Source organism: Stenella coeruleoalba (assembly GCF_951394435.1).
Source record: "Stenella coeruleoalba genome assembly, chromosome: 20".
In the NCBI taxonomy this organism is placed as follows: domain Eukaryota; kingdom Metazoa; phylum Chordata; class Mammalia; order Artiodactyla; family Delphinidae; genus Stenella; species Stenella coeruleoalba.
In genome coordinates this window covers 51,850,173-51,871,417 of record NC_137166.1, presented here as the reverse complement: position 1 = coordinate 51,871,417, position 21,245 = coordinate 51,850,173, and the positions used below count along the sequence as shown (strand labels likewise).

At 55.1% G+C, this 21,245-nt stretch overlaps 1 protein-coding gene across 1 annotated transcript in view; it reads right to left on the bottom strand.

Annotated features, from left to right (window-relative positions):
- PRR12 (proline rich 12) overlaps positions 1–21,239 on the bottom strand; it is a 29,337-nt gene extending 8,098 nt beyond the window's left edge. Inside the window, exons 1-9 of the mRNA XM_079907745.1 lie at positions 20,985–21,239; positions 19,362–19,474; positions 18,215–18,376; positions 14,820–18,130; positions 13,663–14,329; positions 11,344–11,747; positions 3,245–3,361; positions 2,865–2,998; positions 2,085–2,563 (exon numbers count right to left, since the gene is read on the bottom strand). Coding sequence (XP_079763871.1) covers positions 2,085–2,563; positions 2,865–2,998; positions 3,245–3,361; positions 11,344–11,747; positions 13,663–14,329; positions 14,820–18,130; positions 18,215–18,376; positions 19,362–19,474; positions 20,985–21,070 — 5,473 coding nt within the window. The 5' untranslated portion in view covers positions 21,071–21,239. The remainder of the gene's footprint in view (positions 1–2,084; positions 2,564–2,864; positions 2,999–3,244; positions 3,362–11,343; positions 11,748–13,662; positions 14,330–14,819; positions 18,131–18,214; positions 18,377–19,361; positions 19,475–20,984) is intronic.
- Between the last annotated feature and the right edge of the window lie 6 nt (positions 21,240–21,245).

Sequence of the window (21,245 nt, the reverse complement as noted above, 5' to 3'; positions counted from 1 at the left end):
GGGGTGAACAGAGAGAGACCCAGGACCAAAGAAAGATACTGACCCTTGGCGGGGGAATTGCTTCCCTAAGAGTGCAGAGTTTAGTTTCTCCCATTTCATAGGCTCAGAAAATTCTGGGCTGTCCACATATGTTCATAGCAGCATCAGCCAAAAAAGTGGAGACAACCCAAATGTCCATCAAGCTAGTCCATGGATAAACAAAATGTGGCATATCCAAGCAATGGAATAGTATTCAGCCATAAAAAGGAATGAAGGACTGCAAACAACTATGTATAATAATAAGTAAGCTACAAGAATACATTGTACAGCATAGGAAACATAGATAATATTTTATAAGAACCTTAAATAGAGTATAATCTATAAATACATTGAATCACTATGGTGTACACCTGAAACTAATATATGGTAAATCAACTATACTTCAATTAGGAAAAAAAAAAGAATGAAGTACTGATACACACCACAACATGGATGAACCTCAAAAACATTATGCTAAGCAAAGATGCCAGTCCCAAAGGACTGCCCACTGTACGTATGATATCCCTTAGGTGAAATGTCCAAAATGGTCAAATCTATAGAAATAGTAAATTACTGGCTGCTTAGGGATGAGGGTGGGGAGAAAGGGGAGTGATGGGCAAAGGAAGCAGGGTCTCCTTTTGGGGTGATGAAAATGTTCTAAACTTGACTGCCAGGGAGATGCACAACTCTGACTATACTAAAAGCCAGAGGACTATGGGTTTTAATTAGGTGAGCTACGTGGTATGTGAATTAGAGCTATAAACTCGTTGAAGAAAAAGAAAAAGAACCTGCAAACCTGGGCCTTTTGTAAAGCTCCTCCCTTGCCAGCACCTTCCCCTGACTCAGCATTAACTGCTTCCACCTGGCCAGATTGAGCCACCTGCCCAGTTAAAAGACTACATTTCCCAGGCTCCCTTGCAGTTAGCTGTAGCCAGGTGACTAGTTCCGGCCAATGGGATAAGAGAAGATAGGATGTGGGCCATTCCCAGATCTGGCATTTAATCAGAACTCCCCAACTTCATCAGGGCTTTGATGAAAAGATAATTCCGACTCTCTCATTTGACTAGCCTCTGTTACGACAGCTATCCCTGCACTACACCTGAAAGAGTATGTGACCTTGAGCAAGTCATGTCACCTCCCAGGGCCTCAGATCTCTCATCTTTAAAATGAGGATAAAAAAATAAATAAAATTTAAAAAAAAACAAAAAAAACAAAAAACCCGGAAAAATATAATAAAAAATAAAATGAGGATCATTTTACAGCACCTACCTCACAGGGTTTATGTAAAGATAAAATAAGCCAATGTATAACATGCTTAAAATGATGCCTGGTACTTAAGTAAGCACTCAATAAAAGTCAGCTGTTATATTTATTTTACATATGTGTACATACATTGTTGTTGTTACTGTCATCATAAACCAGACATCATTCTAAGCAATGGAGCTCCCACCTGGTGCCCACTACAGGCTAGTACCCTCCTATGTGCTTTTCTGTGAATACCCATTTTTACTTCATTATTAACCCATTTTACAGGTGAGGTCACTGAGGTGTAAAGAGGTGTTGCCCCTTTCCTGGAGTCACGCAGGGAGTCACAGGGAACACCACTATGTCTGGGTCCCCACGATAGATGCTGGTCCCCAATCCTCCTCAGCCCTCAGAAACTGCCTATTCTGAGACAGAACAGTGCAGTGTTGAAGAACAGAGCGCGATGCTCCAGCGGCTGCATTCCAACTCAGGTGGGATGTCACATCCCAGCTGTGCTGCACTCTCTTGGTGTCTCAAGTCTCCTCACCTGTATTTGAGGATAATATTGGTATCTACTTCCTAGGACCACAGTGAAAAACTCAAACAAGTTAACATCTGTGAAGCACTTACAAGACAGCCTGTCACGTGGTTAGGTGCTATACAGCTGTTAGGTACTGCTATTACTTTTAACTTACTTATTACTACTGTGACTGTTTGCTGATGCTACCTGGAGCCCTCTGGATAGCCCCCATCCATGCCTCCTTCTGAAAGCCACAGAGTCGCCTCCCTACCACCAGCCCTACGGCTGCCGATGGCCTTACCATCCTCACTGGGAGCCCCGGGGGATGACTCTGAGTCCGAGGAGCTGCCTGGTGGGCCCCCGCCCACCGAGGCGTTGCCTGCCGCCTCCTTCAGCCACTTCTTCCTCTTCTTGGGGGGCGGCTCAGCCTTCACCTTGGTGGGCCGGGACTTGGGCAGCCGGGAGGTGGCGGGCTGTCCCGTGGTGAGGCTCCGATCTGGCCGAATCTGCCGGCCGCCCGTGCCCCGCTCACCCCGCAGTGGCCGTTCCCCACGCGTGGCCCTCTCTTTCTCCTTCTCCTTCTCCTTCTCCGTGGGCCGAGGCAGGGATGGCTTCTCAGGGGCAGGGGGCTCAGGCACGGCCGTCTCAGGTGTCTGCTCTGGGGGCTTCTCGGATGTCGTCTTGTCAGGGGTCTCAGGCTTAGGAGGCGGTGCCAGGGCCTTGGGGGGAGGTGCAGAGCTGCCCCCAGCAGATGCGGGGCCCTTGGCCTGACCAGAGCGTCTGGAAGGGGATGTAGATGGGACTGCAGTCAGCACCCCCTGAAACCCCAATTCTCCTCCTTGGGGTACCCCCGCCCCCACCGCCTAGCCCGCAGCTCTAAGCACAGAACTTTGCTGAGCTGGTCTCTGTCCCCCTCTCTCTGGGGGCCCCACTCTCTGGGTCTCTGCACCCCCTCCCCGACTCTGTTTCTAAGCATTGTGTACTTTAAAATGGTTAATTTTATGTTATGTAAATTTCCTTGTATGATTCACCCCATGCCTGTTGGCCCTGCCCACCACCTGACCCCCGGCCCCCCTGGTACCTGACAGGCACTGGGGGCCGGTGCCAGGGTTTCCGAGCACAGACCCTCACGTAATCCTTCTTGTTGACGTTTTCCAGAAACTTGACGTAAAGGCGCTGGTACCGGTTTTTGGCGTCCCCGAAATACCCCAAATACTATGGAGGAAAAGAAGCACATGAGGAACTCCTTCCTCCGCCCCAGCTAGGCAGCCCAACACCCAAGACTCCCACCCCTGCCCTGGCCCACCATGGCAACCACCCAGAGCCTGCCAGGAGGTGGAGACCCCCCCGCTCTGGACACATCTTGGACCCAAGGTGAATCCGAATCGTGTGAGGGGGACAGTGGCTTCCACACACCCCACCCAGGGCCCCTCAAGCCCTCGCTCCCCTCTGCAGGCTCACATTACTGGTGGCACAAAACTGCCGCTGCCCGTCCTTGATCTCCGGAGTGAATTTCTGCAGCAGTGCCTTCTGGACTCGCCAGATGGGTGGAGGCTCGCGCCCCGTCTGCAACGCCAGCTGAGGAGGGGCACAGTAAGGCCCGCAGGGTCAACCCCCATGCCTGCCCTTCCCAATCCCAATTCCTGGCCCTCTGTCCTCCCTCTACACTCCCTTAGAGAAAAGGCATCATCATTAACAAGCATCAGCGAACTTCCAGCTGACAGGTATCTTCTGGCTGTCTGAGGTTCTTAGATTTGGGGATGCAAAGCTTCCTCAACTTACCATGGGGTTCCATCCCAATAAACCCATCGTAAGTTGAACATATCCTAAGTCAAAAATGCACTGAATACCCCTAAAGACATCATAGCTTAGTCCAGCCTACCTTAAACGTGCTCAGAACACTTACATTAGCCTGCAGTTGGGCAAAGTCATCTAAAACAAAGCCCATCTTTAAAAATAAAGTATGGAGTATCTCACGTAATTTACTGAATACTGTACTGAAAGTAAAAAACAGAACGGTTGTCTGGGGACAGGAGGGTTGTAAGTGTATCAGTTGTTTACCCTTGCGATTAACTGCGTGGCTGACCAGGAGCTGGTGGCTTGCTGCTCGCTGCCAGTGCCCAGCATCACAAGAGAGTATCGTAGCGCATATCACTAGCCCAGGAAAAGAACAAAACTCAAATTTCAAATGCGTATCGCTTTTGCACCATCATAAAGTTTAAAAATCCTAAACTGAACCATCAGGGAACCGTCTATACTCTCAATCAGGCTGTTCATGCTGTTGGTTGTTTTGTTTTTTTTTTTAATTTTACTGAAGTATAGTTGATTTACAATGTTGTGTTAATTTCTGCTGTATAGCAAAATGACTCAGTTATACATACATATATTCTTTTTCGTATTCTTTTCCAGTGTTATTTATCTCAGGATATTGATTATAGTTCACTGTGTTATATAGTATAGTATAGTATAGTACGTATAGTATAGTACACAGTATAGACCTTGCTGTTTATCCATCCTATATATACTAATTTGCATCTGCTAATCCCAAACTCCCAATCCTTCCCTCCCCACCGGCTCCTCGCCCTTGGCAACCACAAGTCTGTTCTCTATGTCTGTGAGTCTGTTCCTGTTTCGTGGATATGTTCATTTGTGTCGTATTTTAGATTCCTGATATAAGTGATATCATATGGCATTTATCTTTCTCTTTCTGACTTACTTCGCTTAGTATGATAATCTCTAGGTCCATCCATGTTGCTGCAAATAGGCCATTCATTCTGGGCTACAAAGTTTTAGTTATTATAGCTATACAGTGTGATGGCACAAGCCATCCGCATGACTCAAAGAAATGACAAAATCTGAGCACTCATCCACCCACCATCTTCTAGATACAGTGTTGGGCCCCACAGTTTGGTGGTGAACGAGATCGACAAAGCCTTTCTTGGGGATTTCATTACAGAGGTAATAAGACAGACAAGCAAATAAACAGAACAGGGTGAGGTTGTGGCTTGTGCTAAGAATAAACAGGTGACGGGTTACCTGAGACCATTTATTTCATCAGCCTGTCCACAGCAGGGAAGGACAGTGACACAAAGGCTCCCTGATCTCAACTTCCCTCAGCACACTCAGACCCCCATCCCCACCCCAAGGCTTGTGTGCCCCAGCTGGGCACCGGGAACCAAAGGATGTCAGACCCAGCATCTGATCTCAGGGAGTAAGGGGACTAGCAGGGGACCAGACACAAGCACAAAAAAATAACAGCACAAGTAATAAATGTGCTAACAGCAGGTGCCCCAGAAGCCTAGAAGAAGGACTCTGGACTCAATGTGAATCCAAGAATGCTTCCTCGAAGAAGTGATACCTAAATGAGTCCAGGAAGGAATGTATCTTCCGTGAGGGGGTTGGGTGATGACCAGGGACTGCCAGGTAAAGTGTGTGACAGCTGTGGCTCTAGAAAAAAGCAACTGACAGGCACAGATAAGTAAATAATAAGAACATAGTGGGAAATATGCACCGAGCTTTGTGATAACCCAGAGATGAATGAGGGACAAGCCCTTGCATTTAAAGAATCCATAGTTGGGACTTCCCTGGTGGTCCAGTGGTTAAGAATCCGCCTTCCAGTGCAGGGGATGCAGGTTCGATCCCTGGTAGAGGAATTAAGATCCCACATGCCGCGGGGCAACTAAGCCCGCATGCCCCAACTACTGAGCCCGCACGCCACAACTAGAGAGGAGCCTGAGCGCAGTAACGAAAGATCCTACATGCCGCAACTAAGACCCGATGCAGCCAAAAGTAAATTAAATATTTTAAAAAAATAAATAAGTAAAATAAAGAATCCATAGTCAAGTGATAAACAGGATTCAGGTAACTGCAACTAACTGATCACGGCTGCCCTGAGCACTAGGCTCAGCAGGAGCAAGTGCTGGGATTGATTAGTGATGTCTGCCACTGGCAGCAGCTGCAGCACTGGAGCCTGAGTGCCAAGTACTGGCTATCTATTCTTGGTTTTTGGTCAAATGCTTCTACATCCACAATTTTTCATATCCTGCAGATCAGCCAGGGGAACAGAAAGGAGTTAGAATAACCTGATGAAAATGAGGTCCAGAAAGGTTCTTGGCTGAAATTTCACTGGACAAGAGTGAGGCAGGATGAGACAGGGATATGGGCATGTCAATCCCAAGTGCCTTCCTCCAGGATACCATGGTTCTCAATCCTCCCTCCTGGCTCCTCAGGGAACCAGGTCAGAGGCCCAAGGATTGAAAAGTCCGTTTCAAATCCTTTTCAAGGACTGAAAAGCTCATTTACATATCCTGCCCTGCTCCAAAACCTTCCAGGGCCCCCAATGCAGATTCCACAGCCTGGCATAGAGACTTTGCCTCAGTCTCCTTTCCTTTCTCCTACCCCTGCCCAGCAGGTCATCCAGACTCTCAAAGCTCAGCAGACAAGCCCCAGACTTTCTGACCTCCAGGTTTCTGCACATGCAGGGCGCCCCCCTAGGGGTGTCTTTTTCCCTCTCACTGTGGATATAATGTTCCCTGTTCCAGTTCTCAGAAGTTTCTGAAAAATCCATCAGAGCACCCCCTCCCCCAGCCAGGGGAGGGCACCCCCTCCTATGTCTCTTCCCACTGCCGATCTTCCTCCTCTAAGGATCCAGCTGTTTCTCTAGCTGGACGTGGGGCCCTTGACTCACCACATCCCAATTGGGCTTGGCTTCTTTCCCCAAACCACTCTTCCTCCCAGAATCCCCACTATCCACCAGTCATCAGGCCCTGGCATCATCGTCCTTGCCTGCTCCCCAACCAGGGTCACTTAGTCCCAAAGCCACGTCTTTCCTGCCTCTCCTCATGTCAGTCATGTCACTGACCCCACCCGCTTCCACTTGGTGGGAAGTTGCCCCACCCATAACACCCATTCAGTGGAAGCCACAGCTGATTGGAGGAGACCTGACAAGGGGTAGCCAATCAACAGTCATAATACGAACCCCATCCTGACCCAAAATGCTGTGCTGGGCCAATCAGATTCTCTTCTGGGAATCTGAATTGTGACAAGCTGAGACAAGGGCAGTAAGTAGCAGGATGTGAGTAAGTAAGCTAGAAGCACCCAGCCTGGTGTTAAGGAGAAGGCTGCAGGATCAGACACAGGGGAGTCAGTGTAACAGAACTAAGGCAGTGGACAGACTGTCATCAGGACTGAACACTTCCCCAGCCACCTCCCTGCTGGCCAGGGCCCTCGAAGCAGCCAGATAACCCAGAGCAGATTCTCAAGCAGGCACCCACGGATCTCACCACAGGACGGTCTGGACCCTGCCCACCTTCCCAGGCTCGGCGCTCACTGTCCTGTCACTCAACCCCTTGCATCTCTCCCTACCCATCACATAAACCTGCCTCACCACAGGGCTTTTGCACAGACTGTTCTCTCTGCGTGACCCGCTCTCCCCATACTTTTCTCCACCCAACAAACTTATATGCTCAGAATTTACATCCTGATAAACCTTCCACATCTCCAAGGACTGGGAGTTAATATTATCACTCCCATTTTCCAGGTGGGGAGGCTGAAGCAGAGAGCGGGCTAACCCTACACTGTCCAATTCAGCAGCCCCTCCCCACATGTGCCTCTTGAGCATTTAAAATGCAGCTCATTTGCATCAACATGTTCTATGAGTGTAAAATACACACTGGATTTCAAAGACTTGGTAAGCAAGAGAGAAGATAAAACATCTCATTAACTTTTTCTATATTGACCACATGTTAAAATGACATTTTAGACATGCTAAGTTAAAGAAAATACATCCCTACAACTAACCTCACTCATTTTTTAACTTTTCAAAAGTGTGGATGCAAGAACGTTTAAAATGCTGTACGTGGCTCATATGATGTTTCTATCGGGCTGCCATTGTTCTAGAACAAACTATGACCTGTGGCCCATTTTTATAGAGCTATGAACTAAGAATGGTTTCTACATTTCTAAAGGAGTGTGAAAAAGCAAAACAAAACAAAAAACAAAAACCCAAGAATACATGATAGAGACCTTACGGAGCTTGCAAAGCCTAAAATATTTACCATCTGGCCCTTTACAAAAAAAAAAGTTTGCCAAACTCTACGCTAGAGATCTGCCCAAGATCACTGAATAATAGAAACAAAGTTTATAGAGCACTTTCTGCATGCCACCCACAGTCAGAGTACTGGACAAGCCGTAAACCTGAGTGCTCACGTTGTACGAAGGGGGTACTAACGGCATCAGCCCCCATTTTACAGATGAGGAAACTGAGGCTCAGGAAGGGTCAACACTAGTCCAGCTCGGAAGTGGCAGAGATTCAAGCCAATCAGATTAACGCCAAAGCTGGGCCCATAATAACCATGCTGCCAGCCTGCCCCGACTCCTGACACACGAATGAGTCCTCATCTGCCTGAGTGGCTCAATCCTGGGGCTGTGAGTCCCCCATCAGAACACATACTCGTGTTGTATTTTAAGCATCTGAGTCCTTGCCTGGCCCCCTCCCCTGCCCCATGCCAGCTGGGAGGTGGTATCAGATGGCCCTGGCTCTAATCCCGGCTTGGCACCCATCAGCCAAATGATTCCCTCTCCCTGAACATGAACTTCCTCATCTGTAAACTGGGGACAGTCAGGGTCCCCACCCCAGAGCCCTGTTCATTTGGCCCAGTGCTGGGCGCCCAGCAGCACTATCGATGTTTGGTGGAATATACACAGAGTGGCTGACTCTGGTGCTGAGAGCGTGGGCTCCCAGGGCCAGTAGAACTGGGTGTGGGTCCCAAGCTTGAAAGCCTGGAAAGCCTACTTTAATCCTCTGAGCCTCAGTTCCCTTCTCTGTAAAAGGGGGATAGTAATCCCTATAAAGAAAGGAGATTACAAAGATAAAACTTACAGGTGGTGGCGAAGCTTTGCACAACAACGTGAATATACTTAATGCCGCTGAACTGTACACTTAAAAATAGTTAAAATGATAAACTTCGTGACATGTATCGGTTACCATGATTAAACTAAATTCTGAATATGATGTGCCCCAAATCCTATCCCCTGAGAGCTGGTAGCCGTTCCTGTCACTGCTGTTCGTTTGACACCTCCCTCGCCTGTTCCAGACTGATGGCCAAAGAGCCTCAGAAGTCTTGAAGTTAAAATGAAATAACGTACACAGGGCACTAGTAGAGTGAGTACAACTATGAGGGAGAAGGGAGGATTAGCCAGGGAGGGATACTGAGACTCAAGGCATTGGGATTGTTCTGGTAGCTGGCTGAGGAGTGGAGAAGTAAGCCTTCACTCTACCATTCTGCTTTGACAACTTACATATCTCTTGTGAATGTTCTCTTCTATCATATCATACTGCGGAGATGACAAAGTAACAATGAAAAGATACAGTCTGGGATTGGTGAGCTGGGGCGGACAGCACAGAATGTGACAGGGTGGAAAGCAAGGAGAACCAACCAGGAGGTGATAATGGCGAAAGCTGAGTGATGGATACACACAGCCCTGTTACTGTATTTGCCCTACTTTTCCCACAATAAAATAGATTGAAGGGACTTCCCAGGCGGTCCAGTGGTTAAGACTTCGTGCTCCCAACGCAGGGGGCCCAGGTTCGATCCCGGGTCAGGGAACTAGATCCCACATGCCGCAACTAAGAGCTCACATGCCGCAACTAAAAAAAGGATCCCGCGTGCCACAACGAAGATCCTGCATGCCGCAACTAAGACCTGGCGCAGCCAAATAATAAATAAATAAAGTATTTTTTAAAAAATAGATTGAAAGTAACATAGGAAAAAGCACACTAAGTTCCTCTCGCAAAATACACTTAATAATGAAGTATGATAGGGAATTTCCTGGCGGTCCAGTGGTTAGGACTTGGCACTCTCACTGCCATGGTCCTGGGTTCAATCCCTGATTGGAGAACTAAGATCCCACGAGTTGCGAGCTACAGACAAAATAAAAGTATAATAATATGCACTATCCTTATAATGAATTCACCCCACAATGTTTTCATCTGTAACTTAGAAGAAACAACACCCAAGATGAAATTAAACACGTTAGGGCTTCCCTGGTGGCGCAATGGTTAAGAATCTGCCTGCCAATGCAGGGGACACGGGTTTGAGCCCTGGTCCAGGAAGATCCCACATGCCACAGAGCAACTAAGCCTGTGCGCCACAACTGTTGAGCCTGTGCTCAACAGTTGAGAAGCCACCGCAATGAGAAGCCCGCGCACCGCTACGAAGAGCAGCCCCCGCTCACCACAACTAGAGGAAGCCCGCACGCAGCAACAAAGACCCAACGCAGCCAAAAATAAATAAAAAATTTTAAAATGGTCCACATCAAAAAAGAAAAACAAAATCTTTAAAAAAAAGAAAGAAATTAAACGTGTTAACATACATCCAAGACCGAACATGGTTCCTGCCCCCTAGTTGCTACCCAGTCAGTGACAGTAACTAACACGAAGAATGGCCTTAGCCCTTGGCGTCACCATCAAGGTGATAATGGCTTGCTGACCTACTGAGTACTCGCTCTACCTCATGCCCTGTGAGCCCTACCGAGTACTCGCTCTACCTCATGCCCTGTGAGAAACACTACACGGGCGTCTGATGTCACCTACCCTTGTCAAGCACTTATATCAATCCTCTGATCCAACTACCTGTCCAATGAACAAAGTACAGCGAAGATCAGTACGCTTTTTCCGTAAAAGGACAGACAAGAAATATTTTTGGCTTTGTGGATCAGCTAAGCTCTGTTGCAACTACTCCACTCTGCTAGTGGACGCAGAAAGCAGCCATAGCTGGTATGCAAATGAGTGGGTGGGGCTATATGCCAATAAAACTTTATTTATAAGAACAGGCAGGGGGCTGGAGGGGGGGCGGGGGGGGCATAGTGTGTCCACCCCTGTGTAGAATAACTGAAGTAGTAAATGCGCTGGTGCACATAAAGTGTTTGTTTTTTTTCGGCCACACCGCATGGCATGAAGGATCTTAGTTCCCTGACCAGGGATTGAACCCGTGTCCCCTGCCGTGGAAGCACGGATTCTTAACCACTGGACCGCTAGGGAGGTCCCAACATAAAGTGTTTAAGATGTGGCCTGACACACAAGCATTCCCAAACCACCGGCTACTACATCTGCACGTTGTATGTGTGCCTTTTCATAGGTATGTCACGTCAATACCTCAGCTTTCCACCTACAAGGCACAAGTTGCCTTTAAAGCACCCCTTGGCTTGTGTTAGAAGTTCCCTAAGATCAGGCCCTCCTCATCGGCTTTGTCCCTTAGTATAACCCTAGCACCCACAGCAAAAATACCTGCAATAAATGCTAACAATGGGTTTACCTTATTTATCGGTGACACACACACACACCCAAATAACATCTCAGAAGCGTGCAAGTCCTCTGCGGGGGTCCAGCTGGCCTCCTCTATCAGCCCCACGACTGTCAACTCAGGAGGATGAGATGGGCTGCCTCAGCCATCACTGTACCTGCAGCCCCCAGCACTGGGCCTGTCATTCAACAGGCGCTCGATAAACGCTCCAGTGACCAAAGCATTGGGCCCAGTTGTCCGACACGACAGGAGACTCACCTTGAGGGAAGGGATGTCCTCGGCGCGGATGACGAACTCGTCGCGCTCCCGGAAGATGCCCTCCCCGCCGCTCTCGCCAGCCTCCTCGTCCGTTTCCCCGCACACGGCCGCGGTCTCCTGCTTCTTGGCCAGGTGCAGGGGCCGGGCGTCCGGCGGCTCGGGGTCGTCGGGGGACGGGGCGGCAGGCTCCTCCGGAGGGGGGGCAGGGGTTGCGGTGGGCAGGGGCGGCGGGGCAGGCGGCGAGGGCAGGGCCGGTGGGACTGGCACGGGCGGTGGGGGCGGCGAGCTGGGCGTGGGGGCCACCAGAGGGGGTGGCGAGGGCAGGGCCGGCGGTGGGGGCGGCGGCTGGGGTGTCGGGGCAGGGGGCGGCGAGGGCGGGGGCTTCTCCTCCAGCAGCGGGGGCTCTGGGGGCGAGACGGGCATCAGGGCTGGAGCCCCGCTCAACCCCGACCCCCCCAGACCTGTTTATCTGCTTCCAGTGAAAGGCCTCCCAGCCTATTCTGGGGGCTCTCAACACAGCCCTCTTCCCGTCCTGCACCCCAACATCCCTCCTGACCAAACTGAGCTCTTCACCTAGCATCCATTTCTGCCCCCAATCCCCCTCCAACTCCACTTTTTATTCCTCTTCTGCTGACCTTCCTCCTCCTGCAAAGCTCCTGTCTGACCCCTCCCTGACCTTCAATACCCACCCCTGTCCCCAGACACCTACCAGAAGCCCAGGACCCTTTAACTTCTCTCTCCAAGGTCCTAATAAACTTTCCTACCCAGACATGCCGCTCTGGTCCTCCCCATCTTTCCCCAGCCTCCAAAGACCCCCTTTGTGTCTTAGTGCAACTCTGCATCCCAGTATCATTGCTCCGTGTCCCCACCACAATGGCCAGGAGGCCTCTCTGGTCCCATCAACAACCCCCGCTCTGCTCCCCAGTCTAGTGCCTACAAAGCTCCTGGCCCTGCCCTACCTCCTAGTCCCCAAATACCATTCACCATCCCATCACCTCTTCTCTTGTCCCTGAATGCCCCTCCCTGTGCCAACAAGCCCTCTGCCCCTTATTGCCACTCAGCTCCCCAGTCGCCACTGTGCCACACCTGACTCCCTCCCTGAGACCCCTTCCCAGCCCCAGTGGCTACTCTGAGCCCCTGAAACTGTCTCCCAACCACAATGTCCATTTTAGTCCTGAAATGTCTCTTTGTTGCTTTGGAGCCCCAGCCTGACGCTTACCTCCCATTCCTCAATGTTCCTCCCAGTTCCTCAACCGCTCCTGTGCTTCCACCTCCTCTTTTCCCGCTCAGAGGTCTCAGACTCCTCCACCCAAGCTCTCCCCTTTCCTTTCCTCAGCCTGCTCTCCACTCTCGGGATCGGCAACACCCTCTCCTTCCTGCTACGCTAACTCCCCGCGAGATTTTGTAACATTCCTCCTCTAACGCCTTGAGATCTTCTGACTCCCCAGACTGCTTTTGCTCCATCCCTGGGTCCTTCCAAGATATGAGCCTTCCTGACCCTTCCAAGGCTCTCTCGCCCCCCCATGCTCTCTCCCGTTACGGCAGATCCAGGCACTCTGCTTAGCACCCTCCACTGTTTCTCCTCTCTTCCCTGGTGCTTCCCTTCGGCCTCTCACTGTCTCGCTCCCCACTGCCCATCTTTCTACCACCTTCCAGAAGACTTCATCCCTTAAGACTCCTGTGAGCTCCCAAGCCTCCTCATTAACTGCTCCAAATGCCTTCCTCCAAATGCCACCTCTTTCTTCCCCCAATGCCTCTGTTCCCCCCCCCCATCAAAGCCCCTCAAATTTTGTCCAACCCTCCTCTCAGGACAGAACACCATCCAGACCCGACTGTACCCCCAGCGTTTCCCGATGGCCCCCCACGAGATCTGACTAGTCATTGCTGAAACTAGTCACGTTTCTCTTTAAACAACCCTCCCAAGTCTCTCTCTGCCCCCCAGACCCTTTTCTGTCCTTTATTACACATCCCTAACTCCTAGAGCCCTTCTCAGGTCCCGTGTCCCCCATCAGTTTTAAAAGCTCTCTCCATCCCTGTCACCCACCTGTCCCCATCACTTATAGCCTGCCCTGTCCCCCAGTGTTCTCCACTGCCCACCTTCGGGCCCCCGCCAGTCCACTTAGCACCTGTGGGCGGATTAGAAAAAGACGCCCCTTTCTCAAAAGGCTTGCCCTTAAGTAAGAGGTTATCCTCCATAAACAGGCATATCTCTGTCAATCACCTGCACTGTGAACAGTGCCTGATCTACACAACCAGACCTGGTGACCTGAATGTCGGGAAACCCCTGCCCCACCCCCAGACCACCTTCCCAGAGCTCACCAGGCGTGCCACCGCTGCTGGCACTGGGGAGCCCCGGGAGAGGGGGTGGCCCGGGGACTGCAGCCTCAGTAGCCAGGGGGGGCCCATCCGCAGTGGAGGTGTCCTTAGGCCCGGCCAGTGGCGGGTCATCGAGGGCGGAGATGGCCGAGGAGATGCTCTCCTGCAGGTCCCGGTTCTTGGCGACAGAGTCTTCCTCGTCCGACGAGAAGGAGGGCAGGGTCTCGAGGTTCCGTTTCAGCTCCTCGTCCAGCCGCTTGCAGGGCGAAGGGCAGCCGAGCCCCAAGCCCTCGCTCTCGGCGGCCTCCAGCGCACCCCCCAGCCCGAAGGCGCCGGCGGGTGGGGGCTGTGGCACGGCAGGCGCGGCGGGGGGCTGGGGAGGCAGGCCCCGGGCCGGCACGGAGGGCGGTGCGCTCTTCGGGGGGCTGAGCGGGGGTGTCAGGCCAGCCTGGTAGAGCGGCGGATGGCGCTTGCCTGACTTGAGAAAGTCCAGGAACGAGGCCATGAAGCCGGACTTCATCTCGGGCTGCTTCTCCTCCACCTCCTTGATCTTGGCCTCGATCTTCTCCCGAGTGAGGCTGGAGTCCAGGCTGTTGTGGTCAACTCCTGACACGGCATCGCCCGATGACGCTCCCAGACCCTCGCCGGCCTTGGGCACAGACAGCTTGATCTAGATATGGGGGCAGTGGGGAGTCAGGGCCCACAAGCCCAGGGCCCCAAGCCCCCTCCTCCCTCAGACCCAGGGGTCTGGGGCCCCAGCCCTCTCCCCAGTTAAGACCCTAAAGTTCAAATTCTCAGAGCGTCAGCCTGTAGAATCCTAGAATTCATGCCTGCGGACCCCTCTGCTCAGATTCCAGAATGACAGGACTGGGGTCCCTCCCTCATTACTCACGGACCCTCCTCCCACAAGACCCAGGAATCCAGGACCCCTGATCAATAGTCCTGCAGGATCTAGAACCTAAGAATACAAGCGCTAACCCCCGCCTCCCTGTAGACACAAGTTTCAATTCTCAGACCCCTGCAACAGTGGAACCCTGAAATTCCAGCCCTCGGATTCATTTCCTCGTGGGTGTTAGAAAGATGAACCACATCCCCTACCGTGCCCAAGAACCTCAAACGTGGTCCCAACCCTCCAGCGTCAGGGTTTCGCTCCCCCTCACCTTCAGTGGTTTCAGGGGCTCCAGCCGAGGGCCCCCGGCCTCCTCGGCCTTCCTGCCTCGACCCCGGCCCCGGCCCCGGGGTTTCTTGGCCCCATCAGTAGGCGTGGAGGCCAAGGCTGGCCCGGCGGTGGTGGGGACCTCCAGTGGGCGAATCCGGGGTCTCCCCCGGGGCCGGGGCGGCCCATCACGCTTGGCCTTGGTGGGCTTGCGGCCACGGCGCCGGGGGCCATCGGGGCCAGGGTTGGGTGGACAGAAGTCAATGTCGCCCAGCGGTGAGAGCGCCGGACGGGAGCGGCAGCTGGACACCAGGTCAGGCAGGCGCCGGGGGTTGAGGCGGATGTCAGCAGGCACATCGGCCTTGTCCTCGTCGGCCTCGAACTCGTACTCCTGGGCGTACAGCTTCTTGGGCGTCTGGAAAGGCGGGTCACGGCGCCGCAGCAGGTGGAAGGAGGACGTCTTAAGCAGCTTCTTTGGCTTGGTAGAGCAGAAGATGGGCGAGGTCAGGCCTCCCTTGGGCTCCGAGGCAGGGGGTGGCGGCGGCGGGGGGGGAGGCGGGGGCGGGGGGGCCGCCTGGTGGGGCCCACTCTGGATCAGGCCCAGAGGCTCGGCGTTGACGGTGGAGGGCAGCTCAGGCGGCTTGCTGGGGTCCAGGCCCAGGCCTGGAGTCTCGGGACCGGCTCCGGACGCCCGACTGGGGCAGTAGGGCCCATAGGGATCATAGGCAGGGGGGCCCGGAGGCGGCCCAGGCCCCGCCTTGGGATCGCCCTCGTCCTCGGGTGGCCCAGCCTTTCCATAGTCATCTGCGGGGCCGCCGCCAAACATCTCCTCCATGGTGGGGAAGAAGCTGCGCTCCTCGTCTTGCAGCAGGGAGTCAGGGAAGCAGATGGAGGTGAGTGGCACAAAGCGGGGGGCCTTGGTGCCTTGTGGGCTAGGGCTGCGGTAGGCCCCCGAGGGATCCTTGCCCTCGGCGTTAGGTGGGCCCACACCAGTGTCACCAGGCCCAGGTGGCAGCGGCTCCAGGGCCCCAAGCAATTCTTGCATGGTGCCGGGTGGCTCCAGGCTCTCCTCGGGTCGCAGGCGGGGGCTGGGGGCACCCGGCTCCAGGCCATGGCCGCGGAGGTGGGCCTCGAGCTGGAGGGGCATGGGTGGTGGAGGTGGGGGGGGCGGGGGGGGAGGCTGGGGTGCCCCATCACGGGCGGCCGGCTCAAGGAGATGGACGCCAACTTTGGGAGCACTGGAAGAGGGGCTGGGAGCATGGCTGAGGACCGAGGGGAGCAGCTGGGGGGGAGGGGGAGGCAGCACCAGTGGGAGGTCAGGGCCCCCAGCCTCTAGGAGGAGGCCGTGGGGGGCAGGCTGGGCAGACTGGGCCGTGGGAGTTGGGGGTGGAGGGCTCTTTTGGAGGAAGGCCCCCAGCTCCTTGGCACCTGCCCCATAGTGGACAACTGAGGTGGCCAGCCCCTCGGGGGTCTCGCCACCCCGTTCTGGCCCTTTCTTCTTCTCCTTCAGCCTCCCCAGGCCCAGCTCCAGGGCCGCCGTGGCACCCTCATCAAGGCTGGCGCTGGTGCGGATGACGCTCTGCAGATGGTACCTCTGTGGGTCTTCCTTGGCCAGCTCGTAGGGTGTGCCCGGGGGACCCCCAGCCCCGCCACTCCCAAGTCCCTTGGAGGCATCCGCCGCCCCATCTTCGCCCACCAGGCCATCTGCCCCTGAGGTCCTCGGGGGGCTGGGCGCCTGCAGGAGGTGCTGGATGAGGAATTCTTCATCCTCGGTGCGCTCAGCGGGAGGCCCGCCGGGGCCCGCCAGCAGCTCTGAGCCATCCCCCTTGCCCTTGTAGCCACCTGCTCCGGCGGCATAGCTGCCGGCTCCTGGGGGTGCCAGGAATGGGGCTGAGGCCAGGACAGAGCTCAGGTATTTGCCAGGAGCTCCTGGAGAGCCAACTCCAGGCGGGCGGCCGGGGGCCGGAGGCGACTGCAGCGGGCGGATGATGTGAGAAGGGCTGGCCTCTCCGCCGCCCCCCAGGGAGCTGGGCCCCCAACCACCTCCATGGCCCGAGAGTGCTGGGGAATGGCCAGTACTGTAGCTGAGCGAGGGGCTGGCTGTGGGCAGCCCCTGGGAGTGGGCAGCTGGCCCTGGGTACGGCTCACCCTGCACCCCATATAGCTGCCCCTGCAGCTGGTCTGGGGAATAGCTCTGACATGTGGCTAGGCCAGGAGGCGGGGGACCACTAGGGGGCTGCTGGGGCCCACCTGAGTAGCTAGGGCCTTTGCTCAAGTCCTGCGCTTGACCCCCTCCAAACCCTTGCCCATAGGCCTGGGGTCCTAGAAGCCCTTGGGGCTGACCAGGGGAATAGGCCTGGCCTCCCGCCCCCCCAGCCCCAGAGGCCTTGCCAGTGGCGTAGGCTGCTGCTGGCCCACCCAGGCTCTGGCATTTGGGCGTGGCAGTCGAACGGGGTGGTGGGGGCCTGTTGGCACCGCCCGCAGCTGCCCCATAACCACCTTTGCCCGTCTTGTAACCAGGCGACTGAATGATGGGGCGGTAACCTCCACCGCCACCCGCCGCCCCACCTCCTCCAGCTGCCTCGGGGCCCGCAGCCCGGCCCGATGCCCCGGCCGTGGCTCCACTGGGCCCAGCCTTGCTAGGCTCGCCAGCGCCCGGGGAGGGCTCCCCACCGCCCAGGGGGCTGCAGGCCAAGTTGGCCCGGTGGCCCATGGAGGCATAGCTGCCTCCGCAGCTCAGGTAGTGCTGGAGGGCGTGGGCTGGTGGTGGGGGGGGCTGGGCACTGGCTGGCCGCTGGTAGTGCTTGATGACGGTGTCCTGGCGGGGCAGGGCCCGCTCGGGTGGCGGTGGGCCGGGGGCGGCACCCGAGAAGTTGTAGAGCTGGGGAGAGGATTGCTCGGCGGCGGCGGCAGCAGCAGCGGAAGAGGAGGCCAGCAGGTTGAACTGAGTTGGGAGGTGGCGGGGAGGTGGGGGTGGATCTGGGGGGCCTGGGCGGTAAGGAGGGGTTTGGGCTGGGCCGAGACCAGCGGGCCCCAGGACACCACCCCCCGCCAGGCGCTCAAAGCCTAGCGAGGAGGGCACCGTGGGTGCCTGCGAGGGCTTCAGGTGCAGCACGTCATGAGGGGACAAGAGCCCATTAGCTGGGGGACTAAATGGGGGGTCCTGGAGGCTGAGGGAAGAGGGTACTGGGAAGGGGCGGCTGCCAAAGGAAGCCGGGTGCTGATAGGCCGACAGGGCAGAGGAGGATGGAAAGGTGCTGGAACCCGGCAGGGCGCCTGAGATGAAGAGCTCCGTGGGGCCTGGCGTGTGCATGGCTGGGGATGAGGGAGGAGACCACAGGTCAGAGTTGACCACAAGCCAGCCCCACCCTGGCCCTCCTGGACTGGCAATGGCCTTACCTGTTTGCCAGGAAGGACTGCGGAATTGGGAGAGGAGAGAAGAGGCAGAGGGACCAGGCTGGGGGCCCCGGGACTCCAGGGCCGAGATGAGGTTCATGACGGAGGCGTCGGGCCCTGCTGAGCCTGCGTGATGGAGGCCGGTGTCGAAGAGTCCAGAGAGGCCTGGTGAGGGTTGGGGGGGTAGAGTCAGCTAGGTGGGGGATAGGGCAAGGTGGAAAAGGAAAAGGAGCAGGCCAAAGACAAGTTGGGTCAGGAAAAGGGGTTGGAGAGAAGGGGCAGATTCAAAGAGGAGAAAGGAGGCAAAGACAAGTTAAGGAAACAATAAGCAGGATGGGGTACGATGCAATCATAAGGGCAGGGAGCCCAGGAAGGGAAAAGTAGACAAAGGGGTATAAAAATCCATACATGAAGAAAATGGGAGCAAAACACAGAGCGTCTTTATGGTCCAAGGGAGGCCAAAGGATTAGGCAATTCTAGCAAGAAAGGGGAAGGGATGGGATGACTGCAGCCACTGAGAAGAACCAGAGAACAAGGCAAAAGGAGTTGAGTCAAAGTGAGAGGATCCAGATTTAAAAAAAAAAAAAAAAAAAGAGACAGAGAGGGAGGAATAAAGGGAAGGAGCCAACCAAGAGGGTCAAGGGTCAAATTGGACAACAGCCCCGTTGCTGATCCATCTAGGAAGGAGAGCGGCAGGATCAAAGGAAGGGAACCAATCCGAGGCACTAGAGGCAGGGCCACAGGAAAAGAATAAGGCAGTGGGCAAATCTAAGGAAGAAAGGGGAGGTCCAAAGAATCGGAGCCAATCAGGAAGAAAGGGAATCAGGAAGAAAGAGTTCCGAGAACCAAGAGGATGAGCAGACCCAGAGGGAAGGGATTGGGGTGGGCTGGAGAGGCGGAAAAGCCTGGAAGAGAAGGTGGGATTTGGGGGCTGAGACGACGGGACCAATTGGAACAAAAGAGGCGGGGCCAGAAACAGGGGCAGACGAATCCGGCGTGAAATTAAGCAGCCTCAGAACAACCAATCAGAGGAGAAGTAGCAAGAGGCGGGCCAGAACGGAGAGCACAGCCAATTAGGAAGGTTGTAACTTTCAGCAGCCAATCATTTGCTTCGGAGGGAGGGCCAGGCGGGGCGGGACAGGGGCCGTACCTGCCGGGTGGTGGTTGGTGGCATAGCTTTGCAGTGGGTGGGGGGCCGCGTAGGCCTGGCGGTGTAAGATGTCCGTCTCGGGGTGCGAGGTCCTGGAGCTGCCATAGACCAAGCTGGGAGGAAGAAGGAGATGTTAGGGTATCCTCCGAAGCTACCCTCGGAGAAGGGAACTCAGCAAATCCCCTGGGGAGTTGGGGAGAATCTTCCAGCTGACTGGGGGCTATCCTAAGGAACCTTGGGCCCTAAAGGAAAGAAGACAAGGGAATCGGAGTGCCCAACTAAAGAGCCACAGAAATGGTCCCCACTCGAGCCCCAGTAAATAGAGCCCAGATAGCCTCACATTTACAAACACAGACATGCACAGGGAGGACACAGAGAGGGTGAAGAGCCAGAGAAAGTGCCTTAAGTTGAAAATGTGGACCTGCTTCCACAGCCCCCACCCCGCAGGTGACACAAGGCCCTGGGGCCAAGGGATGCCCCCTCTTCTTCAGACACATGGGAACACAGAGGCCCTGAACCTCAGGGGTGGTGCAAACCGAGTCAGGAGCAGGAGACAGACTGTTCCCCAAAGGGCAGGGATGGGAGGTGGGCAGAGGATAGGACTCCTGCAAAGTACCAGGCACAAGTGTGCACATGAACACCGTCCATCCCCCCGGGTTGAGGTTCAAATGCATGGGGGCATGCAAAGCCAGGTCTGTGTGCAAACCAGTATCCAACTCACTGTGTGGAAAGATACAGAGCGAGGAGTCCCACATGGAGAATACTAACACACGTGGGGTCATGCCCAGCCAAGCTGGGAGACCCAGGTGTATAGGGAGAGGGGGATTCGGGGGCAGGTGAAGAGTGAGGGTGTGACACAAACAGCAGGAAAGGGGCAGGTTCGCAGGTGAAAAGGCTGCCAGCTACATAACGCACTGGGCCCACGCTCACACACACAACCACACACCCGGGAAACAGCCTAATCTTCCTATGCAACGGCCCCAATCCATGGCCCAGACTCAAGAGGTCAAACACTCCACTCCTCGCCATCAACTAGAATTCTGTCTTTGAGGGTGGGGGAGCTCAAGGGGGCGTGTCTCAGATGCCAGGACCCCCACCTTACACAAAACCCCAGCTTAGGAAGGGGGCGGGGCCCCGTGCCCACTCAGCGCGCGGAATTTCTGGGGGGGCCCCCCGAGTAGCGCGGCCTCGCGCAGTCCCGGAACAATAGGACCTGAGGGGGGGCCGCGCCCCCCAGGTCTGCGTTCTAATTCTCTTTTCCTTCCCACCTTTGCAAGAGCAGAACCTAGGGCGCGAGGGGGAGGGGTCAGCAAACCGGGAATCCAAGGATGGGGGGAAATCCAGGCCTTGCTTCGCCAGTTCCTCCCACCTTCCCAAGGCCTTTCCGTCTGAAATTGTTTTGCACCCTCATTTTTCCGCGGCATCTCTCCCTTTGCATGCCGGAGCTGGCTTTGGCGGAGTTTGCAATTTGCAAACTGGGGCGGCGGCGTTGTTGCAAACCGAGGAAGGCCGCTCCCTTGCAAGCCGGAGGGGAGTTTGCGATGCACGCGTAACCGGGCGGGCCCGGCCGGGCTGGGCCCCCACCTCTTGGCCCCTTCCTCCAGGCCACCCCCGGCTCCTTACCTAGCTTTCGCTGACCTCTCGTAACTCCATCCCGCCCCGGCGCCGAGCGGGTCCCCGAAGCCGGCGCTGGGGTAGTTCCTGTCCATGAATTGGCCGCGGTGGAAATTGGGGGGAGGGGGAGGGAGGGAGGGAGGGAGGGGGGCGCGCGCGCGCTCTCCTCCGCCGCCGCTCCCTCCGCTGTTGCTTTTTTTTCCCTTCCCTCTCTCCCTCTCTCCCTCTCTCTCTCTCTTTCTCTTTGCAGCCGCCGAAGGCCCGGGAAGG